This window comes from Phyllostomus hastatus, unplaced genomic scaffold (assembly GCF_019186645.2).
Source record: "Phyllostomus hastatus isolate PE091 unplaced genomic scaffold, TTU_PhHast_1.1 phas_scaffold_46, whole genome shotgun sequence".
Classification (NCBI taxonomy): Eukaryota; Metazoa; Chordata; class Mammalia; order Chiroptera; family Phyllostomidae; genus Phyllostomus; species Phyllostomus hastatus.
The window spans coordinates 21,932,933-21,956,638 of NW_025334032.1; the positions used below are offsets into that span (position 1 = coordinate 21,932,933).

At 49.5% G+C, this 23,706-nt stretch overlaps 1 protein-coding gene across 1 annotated transcript in view; it reads left to right on the plus strand.

Moving 5' to 3' along the window:
• Positions 1-13,220: 13,220 nt before the first annotated feature.
• The window catches only part of SFRP1 (secreted frizzled related protein 1), a 40,556-nt gene continuing 30,070 nt past the window's right edge, over positions 13,221-23,706 (plus strand). The window contains exons 1-2 of the mRNA XM_045821523.1: positions 13,221-14,019; positions 18,986-19,063. Coding sequence (XP_045677479.1) covers positions 13,476-14,019; positions 18,986-19,063 — 622 coding nt within the window. The 5' untranslated portion in view covers positions 13,221-13,475. The remainder of the gene's footprint in view (positions 14,020-18,985; positions 19,064-23,706) is intronic.

Below are 23,706 nucleotides of genomic sequence, written 5' to 3' on the forward strand. Positions count from 1 at the left end.
ATACTTCACTTCTGTGTGGTCTGGAAGGGAAATGTAGAATATGACTCCATAGGCATCGAGACCTGGACAATGGGGGCAATTATCCAGAAAATGTGAGCCAGCACTCCCCCCCTCCCACACTAAATCTTTTGCAATAATTACCTGACATTTCAAATGAAGCAGGATTTTTAAGAACCTATGTAATGGAAGCAAATATTAGAGACTCACACTGTTCCCTCTGCCTGAGAAAAACATTAATGCTGTTCGATTCACCCATCTTTTCTTTAAAATGAATAGTTATACTTTTACCTTCTTTTTCAAAAGTGATATATGGCCATTGTAGAAATTTTAGAAAATAAAGAAAAGCAAAAATAAGGCAGTTTAAACCACTGAGGGTTCCAACAACCAGAGATGCTTAACATTTCAGTGTACTTATTTTCAGTTCTTTTTTAAACTATTTTTCCTTTCCTCTCTCTTTTCTCCTTCTCTTCTTCCTATTCTTTCTGCAAAATTGCATCACATTATATATATGTTTGTATTCTACATTGTCCATATAGCAATCATTCAGCAAGCCGTTATTTACTGAGCTCTTGAAAGTACGAGGACACTGTTCTTTGGGGTATAGTTGTGAACAAAACTGTTATAAATCTCTGACCTTGGGAAGCTTAAGTTTTGGTGCTGGTCATGGTGATGAGGTGGGAGGAAACAAAATAAATAAATGAAATGTGTAGTGTGTTAGAAGATCATAACAAATTGGTAGGAAAATAGAGTAGAAGGGGCTGGCGAGCCATGGAGAGGTCTGAGTGCAGTTTTCAATAGGAAAGATCTCACCGAGTCGGTGCTGTCTGAGTCCAAGCTGGCGGGGAAATATTCTGTCCTACAATGCTCCAGTTTTAATACCTGATCTTTGGGTTCTTAGAATGACTTTCTCAGGTGTACAAAAAAAATCTAGGCAAAATTCTTGTATTAGCAATATTAATATTGCAAAATATAAGACCACCACCAAAAGGCAACAAAAAGTGCTAAAAGCTTATGGCCAAGTCCTGGGTCTTTCCTTCAGGGTGATCAGAGTGTGTCTGTGGCAGAAAAGAGAAGGAGATAGGGGAAGGCAGGGTGTGTAGGGGGTCACATTGCAGGTACCTGCTTGTCACAGCTGTACCAATGTGGTGGCTCTCTCATAGCTCCACTGTGACTTACTGTGTTATAGTAACAGTCATATTTCAGGTGTTGGCTTTCCTCTCTTCACTGATTTTTGTCAAAGGTCACGACTGTCACTAACAATTGTACTAAGCTTTTCAATTTTTCAAGTCCTGATGTAATTTGAGTTCTCAATACAGTACGAGGTGGTAAAGTAAAAAAAGGGTGGTCGAAGTTTTCTAAAATTTATATAAAATTTCAAAGTTTGAAGGTGTCTAGAGTCTTTTTGGTCCAACTCCTTCCTAAGTTAAGGACCTGAAGCTCAGAGAGGTAGAGATTAAGCAGGTCGAGAACTTCTGGCCAAGATGGAGGTATAGGTAGATACACTTTGTCACCTTGCACAAACAAAAGAAGGACAACAAATTTAAAAACAAAAAAACAAACCAAAACTGCCTGAAAATTGAACTGTATGGAAGTCCGATAACCAAGGAGTTAAAGAAAAAACAGTCATCCAGACTGTGCCACAATGCAGTGATGTGGGTTGCCCCACCCTGGCAAATACCTAAAGCTCTACCCCCTACAATGTAACAGGTGCACCGAGATAAAGAAATATGGCCCAAATGAAAGAACAGATCAAAGCTCCAAAAATACAACTAAGTGATGAAGAGAGAGCCAACCTATCAGATGCAGAGTTCAAAACAATGATAATCAGGATGCTCACAGAAATGGTTGAGTATGGTTGCAAAATAGAGGAAAAAGTGAAGGCTATGCAAAGTAAAATAAAGAAAACTATAACCAACAGTGAAGGAAAGGAAACAGGGACTCAAATCAATGATTTGGGCCAGAAGGAAGAAATAAACATTCAATCAGAACAGAATGAAGAAACAAGAATTCAAAAAAATGAGGGGAGGCTTAGGAACTTCCAGGACAATGTTAAGCATTACAACATCTGAATCATAGGAGTGTCAGAAGAAGAAGAGGAAGAACAAGAAATTGAAAACTAATTTGAAAACATAATGAAGAAGAACTTCCCCAATCTGGCAAAAGATATAGACTTCCAATAAGTCCAGGAAGCTCAGAGAGTACCAAAGAAGTTGGACCCAAGGAAGCACACACCAAGGCACATCATAATTACATTAATCAAGCTTAAAGATAAGGAGAGAATCTTAAAGGCAGCAAGAGGAAAGGAAACAGTTACCTACAAAACTATACCATAAGACTAAGAGTTCCCATAAGACAATCGGCTGATTTTTCAAATGAAACATTATAGGAAGAATAGCCTGGAAAGAAGTATTCCAAGTCATGAAAGGCAAAGACCTACATCCAAGATTACTCTATCTAGCAAACCTATCATTTAGAATGGAAGGGCAGATAAAGTGCTTCCTAGATAAGGTAAAATTAAAGGAGTTCATCATCACTAAGCTCTTATTATATGAAATGTTAAAGGGACTTATCTAAGAAAAAGAAGACAATCAAAAATACGAACAGTAAAATGACCACAAACTCACAACTATCAACAACTGAACCTAAAAAAAAACCCCCTAAAACAAACCAAGCAAACAACTAGAACAGGAACAGAATCACAGAAATGGAGATCACATGGAGGGTTATCAGTGGGGAGGGGAAGGGGTCAGAATGGGGGAAAAGGTACAGGGAATAAGAAGCATAAATGGTAGGTAGAGAATAATTAGGGGAAGGTTAATAGTATAGGAAATGTAGATGCCAAAGAACTTGTATGTACAACCCATGGACTTCAACTAAGGCAGGGGATGATGGTAGGAGAGGGCATAGGGGAATAAAAGGGAGAAAAAAATGGGATAACTGAGATAGCATAATCAAAAAAATATACTTTAAAAAAAGAGATTGCATATGTCACTTAGTTACCTCAAGCTGGAAAGCTTGCCTCTTAGTCTAGTGCCCCATCCACGACACTAGGGGTCTCACGTAGGTTGATGTCATTACACCATCATTCCCTTCCAGCAGCCAAGTTGGTTTATTCCATGTAAGATTCCAAACAATAAAGAATGTTCTGCAGTGAATCATTTGTAGCAGGTCTCTCAAATTAAAAATGCAGTCTGTCTTGCCTGTCCAGAGCAGTCACATGTTCACCTGCCTCAGGACCAGTGTGGGCTCAGTCCAGGAATGGGACTGGGTGGCGGGTATCAGCCTCAATGCTCTTTCTCGGGCACTGGCATTCTTTGAGTGTGGGTCCCAGGAAGTAGCCAGGTGCTGGTAGCCCCATTAGTCAACCCCTTCTGAAACCCTGAATATGGTTTGGTGGGCTCCACTGTGCTCCAAATGGACTAAACCCAGTCATTTGGCAAAAGTCAGCTCAGTTGCCACCATTGTTCTTAAAGAGGAAGAGCTGAATGGGCTGTGGGACTAATGGATTCTATTATGCCCCTCAGGCTGGCCCCTGAGTAAGTGTTGGGGAGAAGCATGCATTCCACAGAGCTCCCTTCCCCAGTACTGCCTCCAGGGCTCTGCCTATCCTGCACCCCAGAAGGGAGCTATCCAGCCAGCCCTTGGGCTAATGGGTGTCTCACCTCCCAGGAAGAGGCCCAGAAAATTTGCTGTGGGGCAGGTGCCCCCTCTGGAAACCCTAGGTGGGAACAAAGGGTGTTGAGAGTGGCCAAGAAGCCAGTGAGAGAACCAGGAATGGATGTGGAGAGGCTGCCTTGGCTGCTGAGGGGGGCAGGAGTCAGGGGAAGCAGGCACACTGTCCCTGCTCTGCCTCCCTCACACCACCACCCCCCTCTGCAGGGCACATGCACCAGTCACGCAGTGTGTGTCTGCGGCCCCTTCTCTCCTGCGACCCGTTTCCCACCAGGAACATTCCTCCTCCAGAGGACAAGGAGGGTCACGGGATTTGATTTGAGCAGCCTGAAGCTCTCTTGTTCCGGGGTCAGTTATGCTACACCGAGAGAAATATGATGTGTGAAAGATAAGGGGAGAGGGGTTTGGAGACAGGAGCCTGGGCTTACACATTTATCATATATGCCCCTTTAAGCACAAAGGAGGGGTCTGTGTGAGTCTTGGGTCACTACCTCTGGTCCTTGTGTTTGACAAAGCTAAACCTCCACTCAGGAGTTCCCTTCATCTTGGAGGGCTTAAGGGAACCTCAGCCAGGGGAGGAAGGAGGGAAGGCAGGGTGTGGTCTGGGGCTTAAGTGTCTTTCCTAACAAGACAGAGGTTTGGAAGTGTGACTTCCCAGCCCCAGGGCCTGGTGAGCTCCTAGCAGAGGTCTCTGTCCCTTCTGAACAGTAGCACTGCCTGGTGTTTCTCCCCACCACCCCCTTTCATTGGTCACAAGTATACTTATTCTCATTGACATCTACCCAGCCTTCGGGACAGACATCAGAAGGCCAAGAACCTATGTCTTTGGGATAGTCTGGGTGAGGCAGGATGGGGTGGGGAGAGGGAGACGAAGCCCTGGCGAAGCAGAGAGAGCTGTCTCTCGAGCTGACAGAATCATTAGGCCTGAGGCATCTCTGTGTGCCTGGTGCCTCTATGGGAGCGAGGCGGAGTCCTAGGGAGCGTGTTCTGGGGCCGAGTGCCCAGCATGTCCCTTGGTTTCTCCAAGATGCTGGACAGTGGGTGGGCACCTGGGCTCTGCAAGATGAATCACAGTGTCCCAGCTAACTGTGACATCTCAGCCCAAGCTCTTCCCACACCCACTCCCCTGGCCCTCCACTCTGTGTACACTGCCCCATGGTCACCTTTGATGTGTGTCTTCCTTCTTCACCTCTGTGATTTTAGGGTTTGGGGAATCCGGCTTGGATGTCCTCTCTTTCCCACGTGACCCAGCCCAGGCCAAGGTTATGTCTGGAGAAAAGACAGGATGGAATTAAATTCTAATCTGAAATCCCCCCTAATGGTGAGCACTTGATTTCCTTGGGGTGGGCATGGAAATAAAACCCCAAAATCAGGGGACTGGGGTGAGTGGAGATGATGCAAGATGTAAAGCATTTTATCCCCCAGAAGGAATATTTTATTCTGTCAAGGTGCCAAGGATAATGGCAATAAAAGAAAACATAAGTGATGGCGGTAAGGATTATATGGCCATTTAGGAAGCAGCCGGTTATATATTTATGGGCCAAAATGGCTGGAAAACCCTTCACACCCGAGGAGTTAATGCGGAACTTGGAAAGCCCTCTAAGGCTGAGTGGCTGCACTCGGGAAGCTGTTATTTATGGAGCTTTATACTGGGTATTAAGCAATCTGGTGGTCTAGACTGCAGTTAAAAATAAAGAAAGAACAAAAGGTTTTGATGGACAAATTATGCTTTTCTTGGGAGGGGACTGTCTTGTAACACTGTAAGTGTTAGAAGGATGTGAGAAAAGGCAATGTTTGTACAATGACAGATATTAAATATGATAGAGTGCGAAACTGTTGGAAGATCACAGAAGCCTCCAGATATGTGGTTGCTTATGTCACAGTGTGTGAGGGAAGAAGGCAGGGTCTGCTGGCTCCTGGCTGCTGCAGCCGGCCTCAGAGGGGCCAAGGGGCAGGGCTTCTCTGCTGCCTGCCCTCCCCTGTGACTCTGTAGTGCTCCTGCAGCCCTGCTTCCTTAACAAGAGGGCTGCCTGTCCATCCTTTCTGCCTGCGGACTTGATTTCATTGTTAAGGGTTGTCTGAATGCTCTGGACATGGGAAAGCTGATGAGTCTCTCTGAATCAGTCTCCTTTTCTGAAAAGGGGGGGTTCGTAAGACCCTTCCAGTGGGGTGTTAAGTCAGGGGATACAGGGCAATGCAGGTGCATGTGTGTGAGAAGTCCACTGACACTTAAAATACAGTGTCTCACAGCCATAGGGATGAAAGGTCTGTCCAGAAAATGTGCAGCCATTGTTAACATAATGAGAATAGTTTGTGCAACACTGGTGTAATCTAGCAGCTGAGGAGAGTGGACTGGAATGCACATGTGTGAACAATGACAACTTCACTGTACTAGTCAGTGGGGGTGGTAGATGCCATTGAGTGCACATGTGTATTGTGTGGCTGTCACATTCAAAATGACTGAGTGAGCAGAGCAACAAATCTGCACCAAGTTTTGCATTAAAGTTTGAACATTCCTCCACAGAAACTATTCAGGTGATTCAGAAGGCTACAGCTATGGGCAACTGGTGACTGGCAGCTTAATCATGACAGTGTGCCCGTTCATGCATCATGCCTCATACATAGCTAATTTTGGTGAAACATCAGATCACCCAGGTGACTCAGCCCCCCTACAGCCCAGATTTGGCACCCTGTGACTTCTGGCTTTTCCAAAACTAAAATCACCTTTGAAAGGGAAGAGATTTCAGACCATTGATGAGATTCAGGAAACTATAACGAGGCAGCTGATGGCGATTGGGATAACTGTGGGAGGTCCCAAGGTGCCTACACTGAAGGGGACTGAAGTGTTGTTGTCCTGTGAACACTGTTTCTTGTATCTTGTATCTTCTTCAATAAATGTCTCTATTTTTCATATTACATGTCTGGATTCCTTCTGGAGAGACCTCAGAGAAGAGGAAAAAAGATGTACAAACTTCTAGGTACATGGAAGAGTTTCTTAGGATGTTGCTTCTTGGTCTTTAATATGCATGTGATTTACATAGGAATTCTGTTACAATGAAAATTTTGATAGAATAGATCTAGGATAGGACCTGAGTTCTGCATTTCTGACAAGTTCCCAGGTGACACTGATGCTGCTGGTTTGGGGATCGTACTTTAAACAGTCCTAGGAGACAGTAAAAATTAGAACTTTCAACCTTTGAGTCCCTTGTCAGCTAGGAGAGTCCCTAAATTATAGACTCACATCAGTTAGGTTTGTTTCTAGCTGTATGAAAGAGAAAACCCAAACGACTTGGTTTTAAGCAGCCATTTAAGAGACTGTAGGTCTCACCTACTAAGAATTCCAGGGTAGGCCACTCAGGTCCTGCCTTAACACCCAGTTTCTCTCTATCTTTCCACACCTTAGTGTATGGGCATTTATCCACATGCTTGTGGTCTCATAGGTGCAAGATAGCTGCTCTACCTCTTGGCATCACATCTGAATTCCAGACAGGAAGAAGAGGAAAGGGTTAAGGTGCATGCCCTTTAAGGCTGTCTGTGTGCCACTTACCAACCTGTACTTACTTCTCAGTGCTCAGAACTGGTCTCACTCAGTGATTCCATGTCTGTGCACTTACCATGTGGCAGACACTGGGCTAAGTCCTAGAGATACAAGGACAAACAAGAGATACAGTTTCCATCCTCAAGAAGCTTCTAGAGGAGCTCAGACATGTAAACGAGCAAACCGTGAGAAGTGCTCCTATGGCTGTGGTGCATGGGGCAGAGGAAAGAGCGAAAGAGCGAGCTGGCCACTTCTAGCTGGGAGACCCAGGGGAGTGGCCTGCTAAGCGAAGGGGCAGAGCTGAGTCTTGTAAAAAGGCTGGGAGGACAGCAGGGCCTGTGGGGGCAGCATGAGCTCAGTACAGAGGCAGGCAGCAGCCTGGTGTATCCTGGGAACTGCATATCCACTCACACCTTTTTCAGAACTGCCCCAGGGCTGGGGTCCATCCCTCCTATGGCTGTAGGGCAGCACAGGTGGCTTTTGTCTGGCAAACAGTCTGATTGGTTGTGCCATACTGGATTTTAAATATTTTTAATATCACCCCTAGAAAGACCGAGGAACTCTCAAAATGTCCATAAATAGACCTCCTGCCTTACACGCTGGACCGGCTTCCTCATGGGTATATGGTGAGCCCTCCCTCTTTGCGTGGCTCACAGTCTTTCCTCCCCTAGAGCGTTTCTTCTGGGTATCTCCATGATGGCAGGTCAGAGACACACAGTTTAAGGGCAGCCGCCTGCACAGAGCACTGTGGTCACCTCTGCAACCCATGACTGGCCTCTCAGGCACTTGCTGCATCATGCTATTCTTTTCTGTCCCAGGACCCTACAGAAAGACACCTTGTGCACTGCCCAGACCTTCAGACCTATCTCTCCATCCTCTCTCATTGTCAGATCCATCTATTCCTTAGAGCTGACCTCTTGGAAGAGTCTGATAAATGAATTCAGCAGAGAAGTCAATGACAGCCAAAGGGTCTCTGGGTTTCTCTCCCCAGGGCTGGCATTTAACAAAGGCAATTAGGCCTAGGGCAGAATCAATAAAGATCGGGGTCCAGAACAGTCTGTCCTGGGGCAGAGCGCTGTGATAGTGGGAGTGGTCCCACTACTCTGAGCCTCTGTGTCTTCTCCTGTGCAATGGGAATGACAAACTTGGTGTCAGCTCTAAGGCTTTTTGTGAGCCCCCAGTGTGATAATGCACATGGAGTACAAACAAAAACAGACTCCAGAAAGGTAGCTTACTCTTTGTGGCGCTGTGCCGTATACCAGCTGGACAGTGCATTTCGGATGGGGACTGGTTTACTGAGGCGGAGGAGGGAGAAGGGGAAGGGGAGGCCTCTCACTGGCCCAGGTGAGTGGAGCCCTGGAGGTGAGTGCCTTCACAGCCAGCGGTGAGGTCACCAGACCCTCAGGGAAAGGAAAGGCTCTCCTGAAGGGTTGGGGGGGGGGGGGGGGGGAGGTGTGGGGGGGGGGTGTTGATGGGCCCTCTCCCGCTCCTTCCCCCCCAACACCTCATTTATATCCGAGTGGTTCCCAGCTCCAACCCTTGAGAAAGGCGGTGGAGCTGTCTGGCGCGCCTGCCACGGAGGGTTAGGTAAATAAGCACAGGGCTCCTAGGGGAATGTGTCTGCTGCAAGCTGCCCTCCCTGCAGCCGTCTCAGCAGATTTACGGGCCTCCCTTCACTGAAGCATGTGCCACTGCACTTTCACTCCCAGGGACCATCAGAGGGGAGGGGTCTCCAAAGGCCCAGTTCTCCTGCTCCGTGGTGTCCCAGCAAAGCTTTGAGCTCTGAAACCAGGATCTGGCCCCAGGTGTTACAGGCAGAGCCCCACTCTAGCTTCTTTGGCCTCCACTCCAATCCCAGGTGCTGGCAGAGGTTCCCAGAATCCGCAGCCGTCTAGGCACCAGCCCCTGTTTTGGCACAGGATTGCATTAGGGTCTGGGGATCAGCATCCAGGTTAGATTTACAGGAAGTTCTGTTTTCCTCTTGGAATTAGCCACTCCATTCACCAACCCATTCTTTACTCAGCAGCCTACTGGGCATGCCCTAGGGGAACAGGGGACTTGGGTGTGGCATCTGTCCACAGATCAGCTCTGGGATGGGAGGGGAGCCAGTACAAAAGTCCCACGCTCTGCTTACAGTCTTCGTAGAAGGCTCGGAGGATCCGTTCTCTCAAGTCAGTCAGATCTAGGAAAGATTTTCCATTCCCGCTGACAAAGACAACTATGCAAGTGATTCATGCTTACATATTGCCTTGGTTTTCAGAAACGCAATGCAAAATCAATGCTCAAGTGTAGCACCTCTCTTAGGCTGGATGTTTCACGTATTTTGTCCCTCTACTACATGTTTATGCATTTCTCTGCGTGCAGGGCCTTGTTGAGCACTCGCTGCGTGCCTGGCACCATGGTGCATGCTGGGAGGCAGTGGTAAGTAAGACAAAATAAGGCAAGATGCTGGTCCTTTACAAGCTCACTGTCATGTGGATACCCCAAAGCAAGAAGTTATGAAACTCCAAGGTATGTGCTGTAGTGAAGTGTGCACGGGGACTCTGCATGCAGGTAGGAGACAGTGCCTAATTCGCCTAGGGGTGGAGTTGCCTTCAACTCTGAGTTTTTATGAGTCTTCCTAGACATCCCCAAACCCCAGGTAGCACGTCAGCCCAGTTCTGAGTCAGAGGGGCTCAAGATCAATAAGGTGCACACAGTATTTGCACTTCCACTGGGCAGAACGGAAAAGCAGCTTGTCCATGTGAGAACATTACTGTACTTAATGATGTCTTACCGCAAGCATCACTTTAAAATTTTTCATATTTTACCAAAAGCCTATGTGTCTCCCTGACACTAGCTATCAATGATTCACATATTTTATTTCATGAGGTAGCAGGGCAGGCATTGTAGCTCTGATTTACAGACAAGAACTCTAAGGCCAGAGGGATAAAGCGCCAGTCACCCAGCCAGTGAGCAGAATCAAGGCCATACTTCATATTTCCTGATTCGGGCAAGAACGCTTTTCTCTGCGCGGCCCCGAAGCCACCGCCACCCAGCCACAGGCAGGAGACCCTCCTGCTTCACTGCACTACTCCTGGCTGACGGAGAGGATCCTGAGTGCATCTTTGAAGAGGCATAAAGATCGATGATGATATGGTAATGGAACAGAATAAAAGGAACAGGGTGGAAAGGCTCCTCTCTCCCCACCCCCCAGTTTTTCTAGTGGAGGGCAGGAAGGAGCTCTGTGTGTGGGAAGAGGCCACCAGGTAGGCATCTGGGAGGCCTTTTGGTGACCCTGCTTGGCCTGACAGTCGGCTTTGGGCAACAGGGAGACTGAAGAATGCCTCCTTGTGTTGGTTTATGAAGCAACAGGCAACACACTTCCAATTTTCATGGACAGGCATCTGGCAGTGTGGAGAAATCAGAACTTTTTGGAAATGAAAAACACAAGTTGAAAACTGTATTTTGCCCCTGTTTTCATAGGTAAGAACCCTGGTTTCTAGGAGCTCTGTCATGTTAATAGCATGTTTAAAGAACCATTGTTCTAGAACTTTCTCCTCTTTCCACACACACATTCTCGCCCTTAAAAAAAGGGAGACTGGGGCTTTGAAGTGCAAGGATTTGACAATATGAAAAAAGACAAATAAGCAAACAAACAAAAAACTGTACTCAGCGCCCAGGCCCTTCGGCATGGCTCCATGGCAGAGCATGTGAACTGACTGGCAGTCACCCTCCAGAACTCCAGGTGTGGGTTCAAGTCTGTCAGTGGGACTGAGATCTAAGTCCTTCCTTTCCAGCCGGGCCTTCAAAGGAGCTAGAAATGTACCCACACTATGTACCGGGTTTAGGATTCTGGGGTCTTATTTACACCCACACTTGCTGTTTGTCTTTTAGATGGTTGTGTGCTCCCCATGGCCTAAGAGGCCTCTCTCGAAAGCAGTGAGGCCATCTGGGGGTGGGGAGTGGAGGGGAGGATTGTGGGTGATCACAGTCAAGGGGGATCAACCAGACACGGGCGAGGTCCTCCCAAGAACGCGTTTGCAGATTTACTCCTGACTTGAGACTCCAGGACTGACGGAGGCACAGTCGCCTGGATGGAGTTCCAGGACTGTAATGGGGGACGGACTCAAGTTCTCCCACCATTTGGGAAACTCTGCACACATGAATGAGAAGTCAGCCAAGCCCGGACTGAGAGGTGAGAGGATGCTATTTACTAACACAACTCTTTCCAAGGAGTGAGTAAACAGACACATTTGGCTTGGGACTGAGGGCCTGGCTGGAGGAGAGAAAAGGACCCCCTACCAAACAGCATTTTTCTCTAAATGCCCCTTGAATTGAGACACAGTTGCCAGGTCTCCTGCGGTCTATTCTCTGTGAGGAATGTCTTCCCCAGCTTCTCAGCTGAGCACTACCAATTGTTTAGGGATTAACCCTTTGCCATCCAACCTCTTGTTTTTATCTCTTTCCATCGCTTTCCCTCCATCTGCTCCTCTCACTTTGGCGGACCTTTCATTAGCCTAGAAATGGCAGAGAAGTTTGACCATCTGCAGATGCGTTTTGTGTGCACAGTGGAATCACAATCTCCATATGGGCACGAGTGCTTTAAGAAAACAGTCTCGCTTCTTCACAAACTCAAGTAGCTTTACTTGGAATCTTTCCATGAAGAAATTTGGTCTGCAGAGTCCAAAGCCAGCTTCCCTGGAGCCTTACAAACAAGCCGCTGGCAAGGCAGCGCCTCCTACAGTGTCTGCCTTGAGCAATGAGATCTGTGGCCCATTTGCCACGTGGGGCAGTACCACAACTGCTCAGATGCGGGCTTTTTCAGCATCCTTTGCCTCCTTCCACCCACACTTCAGGGCACACGCAGTGCCGACCCAGAGGACTTCATGGACCGCGTGCTGTTGTCTCCTGTCCCTGGGGTCGGTCATAGTCACACTCCCAGCTTTCCGAATGTTTGAAACATACAAAGAACTCCCAGGGACTCTGAGGTGCAGGGTGGCAGGGAGACTTCTGTTGGGGGAGGGGGAGGTAGGTGAGAAGGCCGGGCTGTGTTTCTGTTAATACTCTCCCCTTGCTTTCTGCCTTAACGGGAACCCTTGGTTTTGACTCAAGGTTCCTGGGCCAGCTATGAATGTAGCATGTGTGCTTGAGTGATGGATTTGATATTTACACACACCACGCTGATAAGTGCACATGTGTTTTCAATGTTTTGGCTTTCTACACCACAAACATGTCAATGTGGATATGCGTGCACACACAAACATGCTGTCGGGCTGGGGCTTGCGGAGGCCCCCCTCCCCTCTTTTTTTAACTGTCCTCCGAAACCCAACACCTTTGCAAGCAGTATTTCCCGCCACACTGAGCGACATGTACCTAGTGCCTCCGGTTTCGGGGGGGCCACCATCCGGTTGTCCCACCTGGAAAACTGCTGTGTTTTAAAACCAGCAAACAGCCCCGACTACGCACCTTCTAGTGCTCTTTGCGGGAGCCGATCCCGGCCGGCTGGGGATTTAAAGGCAGACCTTCGTCTCTTCTGCCTTCCTGAGCCTCCGTTTGTGGGGAAACTGCTTGTCTTTGTAGTGCGGATACAGAGAACAACATCGAGGAGGTGAGCTGCTTGTCTGGTGGGCTGCCGTTTGAAATGAGGAGGAAGTGTTAAAAAAAAGTCTTCATTATCTTAAGGATTTTTCAAGTACTGTTAAATGCCTTGCTTCTCCGCGATCCGACGCAAGTTGGTCACGGCGTGAAACATTCTCTTTATCCACCCCGCACTTCTATTTTCTCTTCCTTTCATTTTCCTGTTTTCTCTTTTTATCTCCTTCTTCTTTTATTTATTTGTTCTTTGATTTTGTTTTTTAAGGGGTGTTGACCTGTGTTGCGTTCTGGTAAACCGGACCCTGCTGCAAGTAAAGCGATTGGCTCATTTCGCCGATGACTGACGTGCTAAATGAGTGCGGCTCGCCGCAGCCCGGAGCTGATTGGCTGCGCGGGGAGACTCACAGGGCTTTGCAACAGGAGCACGGGGCACTCGAGTCCTGCAGCCTCGGGAGTAGGTGCCGCGCTCTCGAGAGCCCCCGCAGCACTCAGGCCGCGCACGCTCCCCTCCCCGCGGCAGGCCCAGGGCCGCCACCCGCCAAGGACTGGGCAGGAGCGCGCACCGCGGATCCGGGCCGGGGTGGGACGGCGCCTTTTGTCCCCGGAGACTCTTGGAAGTTTGCGGCGGGACTCGCGCGGGGCGGCGGAGGCACCCCCGACGTAGCAGGAGTGAGTGAGCGAAGCCAGCATGGGCAGCGGGCTCGGCGCTGGGGGCCAACGCGGGGCCGCCGGGGGCGTGCTGCTGGCGCTGGCCGCCGGGCTGCTGGCTGCGGGTTCGGCCAGCGAGTACGACTACGTGAGCTTCCAGTCGGACATCGGCTCGTACCAGAGCGGGCGCTTCTACACCAAGCCGCCGCAGTGCGTGGACATCCCGGCGGACCTGCGGCTGTGCCACAACGTGGGTTACAAGAAGATGGTGTTGCCCAATCTTCTGGAGCACGAGACCATGGCCGAGGTGAAGCAGCAAGCCAGCAGCTGGGTGCCCCTGCTCAACAAGAACTGCCACATTGGCACCCAGGTCTTCCTCTGCTCACTCTTCGCACCCGTGTGCCTGGATCGGCCCATCTACCCCTGCCGCTGGCTGTGCGAGGCCGTGCGCGACTCGTGCGAGCCAGTCATGCAGTTCTTCGGCTTCTACTGGCCCGAGATGCTCAAGTGTGACAAGTTCCCCGAGGGGGACGTCTGCATCGCCATGACCCCTCCCAATGCCACCGAAGCCTCCAAACCCCAAGGTAAGGCCATCCCCTCTGACGCCCCGGTCGGCTGGGGACCCCGGGACCCGCGGGGCTACAGCGGGGGCTGCGGGAACGCTTCTGCCACCTGGTCTCCGGCTGCCGCACCACCCGGGAGTTCGGACATGCTCCCTAGAGACTGCTCTCAAGCTGAGCAGAATGATTTTTCAAAGCTTCGATTCCGTCCGAGGTGTTGCTTTGCGCCTTTCGAGACCCAGGTGCACGGACCGCGGGGCTTGCCGGGCAGTGGCGGCTATACCTTGGCCGCGCTCAAACTTGGTCCTGCTCCTGGAGCGGCTCTTTCTGGGGTCCAGTCTCGCATTTCCATACCTGAAAAAAAATCCTAAATTTACAAATGAAAGGAGAGCCCGTCTCTCCTCAGGAATGGAACTGAGTCCCTATCCAAGTGTTTTAACACCCCAGGCGGGATGCGCCTAAAGGAAAACAGCCAAAGCTCAGAAAGGCCGAGAACATGCTAACACACGGGCTTATTTTCATAGATTCCATGAGGATTTCAAACAAACAAACAAACAAACAAACAAACAAACAACTCTTTTCTTAACTAGGTCATTCAGCCAAGTAGCCCAAGCTGCAGAACTGACTGAGAAAGAAAGTTTAGAAACTGGGAATTTCTGTTTCTCCACCTCTTCAGGTAACAGTTTGAAGAGGTTTGGGGGATGGAAAGCCTCTTCTTTCTCATTCTTGCATACCCCCTGCTTTTCTCATTTACACAAATCCTCAGGTAATTAGAAAGATAAAAGTGTAATTAGTTCATTGTTCATCTCTCCTTGAGGAGTAGGGTTCTGCAAATTGGAGACTTTCCCAACAGCATCAGGGATGGCCTGAGGTTCCTGGAAGAACACCCTCCCACTTCAAGGGCAATTCTTGGGTGTGTTTTTGGGGGGTGAGGGGAGAAATCCCAGAGAGGCAACAAAACAAAACAAATGAGCAACTCCCACCCCCCCAGCACGTGGCCTGACTTTTATAGGAGTGAATTCAACCCTGAATTCTTGGGAAGCGAAGTTGAGTCTCGGAGATGTGGAGATTGTCTGAGATGGGGACCATGCCCAGGTGTGCCTAGCACAGGGGCAGGCATCTGGAGGGCTTTCTCGTGGAGGGGGCTTCCGGTGGGGGGCTGGCTGCTTGCTGACTTTGCCTGTCTTTATGTGATGCCAAAAAGACTTGTCCGCTGAAGGGTGTGTTCCTCCAGAGGGTAGATGTGAGGAAAGGGGCACCCTGAACTTTGAATGCACTTGCTAATCTAGGGATGGAGAAGATCGGTTTAAAGTGATTGATGCTGGGTGGCATGGGTCCCGGCTGGCAGAGAGGGACAGACAGCAGCAGCTTGCCTGCAGTGGCTAAGTCTGGGCACCTCTGCTCTCCGCTTCCTGGGTGTCTGCACAGGGTTAACCTTTGAGAAGTGCAGCCCTTTGAGAGCAAGAGCTGAGCAATTACCTAGAGCAAACAAAGCACTTTGTGTTCTTTGGTGTGGAGCCATCCCCTGCATCCCCCAGGATTTCCCTTCTCCCCTTCCTCTGCCGGCCACTGGGGGATTAGCCCAGCCCAGACCTGCCCCGAGAGGCCGCTGCCAGCTCTGCTTGGGCTGAGTCCACTTGTCTTTCTGGGACAGTTAGTTGGTGGACACGGAGACCCGTGAGGGAATATCTTTTGACAAAGGAGAAGATTGGGGGACTAGTGGGTGGGGGGCTACCTATGAAGGGGAAAGAATCTTCCCAGCTGAACCCCCAAAGGCCCTTCTTTCCTTGGCTGTGGTTCCACGTGTCTGGGGCCTCAGGTCTGGGCCTTAGCACCCTCCTCTCTCCTCCATCCCAGAAGCGCACAGGCATTCCCTTCCCCCCCACGCCCCCCACCTCCAGACCAGCAGGTGAGCAGAGAGAAAGGCTGTGAGGGGACCAGTCAGGTGTGTGACTAGGGAACTGGCTCTCCCTCAGCATTTTTGGTGCAAGGCCCTGCCTTGAGAGGGCATCTGCTCCCCGCCAGGACGACAGCCACTCCGTGGGAGGGGAGCCCCACGAAATTTCCCCAGAGGTGGGAGGGCTGTGTGTGTGTGTGTGGGGGTGTCAGGGGCTGGTTGAGGAGGACTGCCCTTAAGGCTGGTGGCTCCTGAATAAAGACTGGCACTTTTGGATGATGATAAATATGTGCACTCTTTCTTTTATTCTTCATTTTATTCTTGAAAATTAAAACTGAGTTTTCTAAGCAGCAGCATCAGATCTCTGCATGATTTGGTGGGTTTCTGTTTACGTCCTGGGCATGTACAGCTGTGGGGTCTTGGGCAGCCCTTTGCGGCCACATGTTGTTAAAAATAAACTCAATAAAGAGAAATGAAGCAAAAGACACCTTTCCCCGCAAAGGTCATTGTCCCAGCCACATCAAGCATCTGTTATGGGAGAGGCACTGGTTTTTTCTCCAGGAGAGTAATTTCTGAGTCTGGCCCTTGCGTTAGACCTGTGCCCTCTGGTAAGTTGTTCCTCCTCCCTCCCTGCCAGGTTTTACTACTGAGGTTGTATGAACAAGCGCATGCTTTTAGTTTAGTTTTGTTGTTGTTTAGGTGTGTTGTGCATGAAATCAACCTGGCCGCTTCAGCCACAGATTGCGGAGGCCACAGTGCCCTCATTATGCCTGAGAGCCTTTCATGGAGTCTCTTCCCCCTGGATCCAGGAGCTGGCCCGGGAAGACCTGCTGTGTGTGTGTGTGTGTGTGTGTGTGTGTGTGTACATGTTGATTTTTCAAAATTTACTTAATCCTGATGCCAGTGTTGGACTTTGTCTTCTACTCCCCTTTAAATGTTAATAAAACACAAAACATTTTAGTTTTTGGTTCCTTTGCTTTAAATATTATTTTAAATATGCTTTAAAACAGCGATTTAGTTCCACCTCTCCGGCAGACGACGGGGTGGATTTCTCCTGCGGAGGCAGCCTGCGGGGCCCCAAGGACAATCGGAGGGGCACAGATTAATATTGCATTACACATTCCTCCCTGTTCTGGATCGAGCTGCTGCCGCTCCAGAGTCGGCTGGAAGGAGAGCAAGGTGGGGGGAAGCCATGCGGAGAACACACAGAGCTCACCTCCAGGAGCTCCCGTGTCCCGAGAGGCACTGACAGAAGTGCCCCCGAGGGAAGTGCCCCCGCGAGGTGCAGAGAGAGCCCTCTGGGAGCCCAGAGTGTCGAGATGAGACACCTGGAGCAGATGGAGACCTGGCGGTGATACCGTGGTGGCCGTGGCCCTACCTTCCGTCTGGTCGAGATTATATTCATAGAACCTTGTGGCGTGATAGCTTCCGCTTTTTAAAAAATTACGTGCGCAAGGAAAACCCCCCAACACAGTGGACTCTCCCACTAGAAGTCACATGGTCCTTCCCATATTGCGGGACTTGCTTTCCCTGTTTTTCTCCCCATGCAAGCAAGAACCATATGTAAAACTCTGGGCAAGTTTTTCCCTTTGTTGGAAACACTACCAGTTTCAAATTTGCTTTTGGGTGAAAAGCAAATTTCCAACATCTGGGCCAAAACACAGCCCCACACCACAGTCTTCTGCTTGGAGTGTGGCTGTGGTTCTTGCTGCACTGAGAATGTGGACGGCGTTTGGCCCTGGGGATAGAGATGGGAGAGGAATCTGTCAGCAAAGACTGAGGCATGTGGTCTCTGCTGGGCCATGCGGGGACCCTGCTTCAAGTGGTGGCTGTGTGGCCAGCTCTGGGCCAGCTGTGTCCTGGGAGCAGCATTGGCTTGGGAGGGCTCTGCAGCTCCCTGCTTATCCTCCATCTCGGGAGGCTCTTCCCACCTCACTGGGCCACAGTGGAGCTCACGAAGGGGGAGATGCTACCCCAGAAGTCGTGGATGGGGAAGGGAAGAAGGAGGACCAAGAGCCTTATATTTGAGCAGAGGTCGCTCAGTACACCATGCTTCTTTCCGGTGACTTTCCTGTGCTCCTTAGCTCCAGCCTGGCATGGCTTAGAGGGCTGTGCCGAGGATGGAGTGCCCTTAGAACATGCTAATGCTTTCCTGGATCATGGGCCCAACTGCAAGTTGTTTGAAAGATGGTGACAGTGGTGGTGATGGTGAGAAATGGTGGTGGTGATGAGGATGATAAGCCGCCTGCACCCTTCTTGGGATTCACTGTACCACTTTCTTCCTGCCCTTCCAAAGAGACACTTCATTTCCTGGGATCCCTCCAGCATCAGTAGCATTTTGGCTTGGAGGAGGCCTCCAGCCCTGGCCTCAGATGCCTCTTCCCCCTGGGGCTTAGCCACCTATCAGTGGCCTTCTTGCCGGCCACACACATATTTTCCTCTTCAAAGCACTTCGCAGCACCATGAAAATGCCTGCAGAGCGTCTCTCCCATCCAGCTCTGTCCTCGCATTTGGCAGCTCTTGCTAGCAATAGCCCTTTTGGAGAGGGGTGGGTATTCAGGGCTTAGGGTTACAGTTCATGAGTCTGGCTGAATTTTCCTTCTTGGCTCCTTGAGAGCCCATCAGATTGATCTGCTGTCTTGTTGGGGGGGGGGATGGTTTGGGGGTGGGAAGGGGGCAGGAGTCAGATGGGAGGACATTCAAAAGGAGGGGAGAAAGAACAGGAAACAAACGACTGGAGTAGATGTGTTTGGTTTATAAATTAACTTTCCCCGGGGACTCGCCATGCCCAATCAAGCCACAGTTGGAGGACCCACTCCCGCCCAGACCCTCATGTTGCTTTAAGTGGTTGTGCCGTATTCTACAGCTCTAGCCCTCAACTTTTCAAGAAATTGTATGTCTGTGTATATAGCCTTAGGTCCGGGGCTTTAGGAACCTTCATTTAGGTTCTCGGGTGGCCCTTCCGAAATCCCAGAAGACCTGTAGCTACTTTCACTCTGGCTGGGGGCTGATCTCTTTCCCAGGAGTGCCCCTCTCTGCACCCCCTAATCCCACAACTCACAGCTCTGTTTTCTCCCCCTTCCCTCCCCCTAGGCACAACTGTGTGTCCTCCGTGTGACAATGAGTTGAAGTCTGAAGCCATAATCGAGCATCTCTGTGCGAGCGAGTTTGGTAAGAGCGTGTCCCCAGCCTCCCCGGGGCGGTTTGGCATTCCCTGCTTCCTCCTGGCCCACGGGCCTGCCTGCCGAACAGAGCCTGTCACTGCATCTGCTTGAGGCTAAAGTCAAACTTTGTTTTTGTCCTTCTGTGTGGGAGGTTACTGGACAGGTTTCTGGGGGCCTCGTCTCAGAGTTAGGGCTGTAGACTTGGGGGCAGGTGGATACGAAGTACGGGAAAGCTCCACTGCTTGGACACTCCCAGGAGGTGCAGTGGGCAGATAGATCTGGCCGACTTTCCCTCCACACTGGCTCTTTCTCCACCCACCCCTAGGTGTCAGCATCACCCTACCCAGGATTTGAAATGGCCGAGGGGGCGGTGCCTTCCCTGGGAGGCAGGAATCAGAGGAGGGGCCCCTAGCAGATCTTTCTGGGCAAAGAAAATTGACATCCCCACAGTACTAGAATTTCTCTCTTTTTTTTCCAAATCACTCAGGGTTAAAAGGGAATCTCGAATCAGCACTTAGAGCCCCAGGAGCAGGGCTGGATGTGGCCCGGGGAGCCAGTCTCAGGTGGCCTTTCAGGGATGGTCCCTTGTAGTCTGCCCCGCAGAAAGACCTGTGCTCCAGACACGCTGAGGGGCTCTCCTCTGGAGAAAGTAATTGTTAACCACGTCCATGGGAAGGGCCGACTCCCTCGCGCCTGCCTGTATTTTATATGGATGCTGTGAAGTGGTTCAGGCCGGGCCTGCTTGGTGGAAGGACAGGTTCAGCCTGATGCTGAACAGGGCATTTCTCAGGGTGCCTGCATTGTGTCCCTGAGGCTGGATGGTGCCCTGAATTCTTACCAGGTAAAGCAGAATGGTAGGTAATGCAAGTCTCTGTGTCCATTTAGAGCTATCCACTCTGTGTTTTCATTAACCCAACATCATAAAGCACACGAAAGGTCTTGTACTGGCAGAGCGCCACGTCTGAATGAGCTGCACACATAGGTACGTGCACAGGCCAGTTCCAGGAAATTGTACATATGACAGATGTGCTCTCAGGGTGTTTGCCATCGTGGCTGCAGACCAGTGGGAGATTTCGAACCCTTTGCCACAGAGAGCTTCTTGAGGATGGATGCGTTCTGCGTGCTTTGTTCCACTCGAGGTGTCTCCGCTAGCCTCTCTTGCCTTGATGGAGGACCGCATGAAGACTTGGTTCATTCCGCATTTTTCTGCTTGTGTTTGTCACACACTTTTTCTTGCTGTCGTTTTAAATGAACTCAAGTACAATTGTTGTGGAGGGCTCTGGTTACCCTCCATCTGACTGAAGCGGCACTGGCTTCTCCAAGTCCACACTCTTGCTTCGTCAGGAGGCGCCGAATGCCAGGCTGAGCCTGGTGGGCCGCCTGCCAGAAAGCCGGAGGGGGGTGGGGGTGGTGCACAGTTCTGCACTGCCTCAGCCGCAAGCTCTTCCTCCACAGACGGGGTTGAGATTCCTTCCTAGAGACGCCTTTGGGTATGGAGGAAAAGGACAAAAGTAAAATCTCCCAGAGATCCTGATGAGAAGCCTTTTGCTGTATGGTTGGGGCAGGAAGAGTCTGCTCAGGTATGGCTGTGTTCCCTGAGGAGGGATCCTTAGGAGGGGTCATAGATTTCATTGATCCTCTTCAGATACTGTAAATCTACCACGCTCGCTATTAGAAATTGGACCCCTCACAGTTCATCAAATCCAGGGAGTCATATTAACCTCTGCAGGGTAATGTATTAGCTGATGTATATGCTCATATGATTTCTGTCGGGCCCAGCTCCTGGGGGAAGTGTGATGTAAGCTCCGGACCTGAGTGTGTCCCGTATGTGGAGGTGACTGGCACTCGATGTCTTCCTATTACAGAGCTCAAGTTCAATGTATCTGATTATTCATTGATTCAGGCATCCATTCATTCACTGTTTCTTGAGTGCAAAGCACTGTGCTGGATGCCATATTCAAAAACACTTAGCTAGAAGAAGCCAAAATTTAATTGGAAGAATTTTAAAATCCTAAGCAAACACTAATCACTCACTTCCCAGAAACTGTGGAGTCGTTTTATAACTCACTGGCTGAAGAGAGGGCTGTCGGAACTCAAGACCAAAGTTAATGCCAAGAAGCCATGAGGAGATAATCAATCCACGCTTATGCTCAGATTGTTGTCTGGAACACACCAGCCTGAACTTGCCATCAGGTCTCTTCTAATCTCCCCCAGTTACCCACCAAAATTCTGGTAGCTGGGGCCTTGTGGCAACTGGTTAGACTGGAGACATTCCCTGGACATGAGCTGAAGAGGCAAGCCTTGGGGAAGATCTTGAGTTTGGAAGGTCAACCTTAGGGTGCAGGGTAAGGGACTAGAGGGTGCTCAGGTAAGTCTCCTGGATGGACTTCTTTTCCTCACTGCAGTAGGCACCAACAAAGTCAGCAAGCACCTGCTCACAGTTTCTGGGGGCTGGATGGGGGCGCTATATCTTATTTTAATAACCAGTCAGGTTTTAACCAGCGGATCTGAGTGATTAACTGGTTTGGCATTGTGTTCTTCTATCTCCGAGATCATTTTCTGCTTGGGTTCATAGAAATTTTGACTTCCTCCTGGACCCTATAGGTCATCTTCTCAAGTTCACTTATGTCATAAGTAAGGAATCCGACTTTCTCAGCTGGCATTCTTTTACTCTTAGCATTCATCATCGAGGAGAAGACGAACAGCCTCTGGTCTTTGCCCTGGAGGCACTTCTCTAGCCAGCACGGTCTGGTCCACGCCAGGCTTCTCAGGATGCAGGAGAGACTTTTTTATTTTTTTGTTTGTAATGTTCTTCTAAGACAATCAATAGGGGTCTCCCCTCTCCTTGCAGGGGCTGAGCTTAGCTCTGCCCTTCTTGGCACCCCGGAGAATGCAGCCTTGTTGAGAAACTTGTTCCCTAGCTTAGTTTATTTCAAGTAAGGGAGGCAGTCAGCTACACTGATGGGATTTACTTAGGAAACAAAGAAATTCAGCAGTGTAAGCTGACACACAACAGAAAGGAGAAAGAAAGCTTTACTCCCTACTTCAGGGATCAAACCTTGCATTAAGTGGCCCTGACATCCCCGACGGGAAGACATCAGGTTGTTGGAAGGCTCTCTATGGGCCCCGGGAGCGAGCGGTGCATTCCTTCTGGAAGTCAGCACACACACTTGCCCTGCTGCCAGCTCATCTTCGGACTCCTGCGTGCCCAGCCTATTACCTCCTCCTCCTTCTGGGGCAGCGCATTTTTCACTCTGCCTGGTTTGCTTGGCCATTAGTCTCTCCACCCCTGCACTGTACCCCTCAGTTCAGAACACATTTTTCCCCCAATAGGGAAAAGCATCAGTAGAAACACCTGTGTGCTGATGCTCAGGAATGCAGCTGGATCAGCCTGGATCAAGCACCAGATGTGGGAAAGCCAAAAGTTAGACGGCGCAAAGTCTGTGACTTCAACATGGCGGTCAGCCCGCCTGCTGTGCTTAACTGGGGACGCACTGATCTGCTTTCTGTCCTCTCTCTGCTTTTCCTGCTATAGGACAACAGGGTGCTGCTCTCCTCTCTTAAACAGGCCAATATAGTATTTGCAAGCTGCCACACTAATAATCCTGCTGTTAACAACTCAGTGCCCATAGCTGTCTCTAACTTATAATTGCTCTGAGGTTAGGACCCTGCCTCTGGCCTCTCTCTCTCTCTCTCTCTCTCTCTCTCTCTTCCCCAGTATCTGCAAACACCCTTAAGCTTTTCTGGCAGTTATGTGCATGACGATATATTTTTACTAAGATAGTTTAGAGCTTTCTCTTGTACTGGCTCCTCCAGTTTTTTGAGCTTGAGAATTCACTTGGCAACTTCCTCAGCCCAGTATATTCACACTGTGGAAAACGATTTCTTTTGCCCCCAGAAATTTTCCCTGCCTTCTGGAAGGATTTTTTTCCCCCCATTTATATGTTTCCTCATAAAGAGTAAAACCATACTTTGCAACACGAAAATGAGTGAAATAGGAAAGAAAAAAAAGTCAGTTCTCACAAGTAGTGTTTGGGAGTATTTCCTAGAAGAAATACTTTGGGAGGTTCTTGCACGTTTGCTAATTTGTTCTCATTCTTTTTTCAAGGTGTCTTGGCTGTGCTGCTGTTCGGAGGCACAGTGTTTTCCTCCAAAGGGCAGTTTGATCTCTTGCAAAGAGTAGGTTCAGCCTTTCCAAAGTAAGCTCTGAGTTTCCTCCCACAGAAGAGGAGAACTGGCTGCCAGCACAGTAATTGCAACATCTGTAAGCTGCTTGAGAGCAGGGGCTGTGTCTTGTACCGTAATTTACCTAATGTAAGATGTCCGTTAATTGTGAGAAGCACTATTCATTTGTTTTGTATCATTGACAAAGAAAACATACTTCGTGTTCAAATGTAAAGATAATCTGTATCTTAGAATGAACAAAACAAGGTCTGCTTGTACTTAAATAGTCTCTGGCACAGCGTCTTAGACATGGAGGCATAAAATAAATGTTTGTCAGATGTGAATACGAATGATGGGATGGCAGCGATTTGGAAATTGGACTTCCTTTTTTTATATAAAAGGAGAAGGCTCCTTTCCAAGTGAATATGTACCACTTGTTTGTTAAGTTCAAGGAGAATTGCATGTCCTGTTTTGGGTGACTGAGTG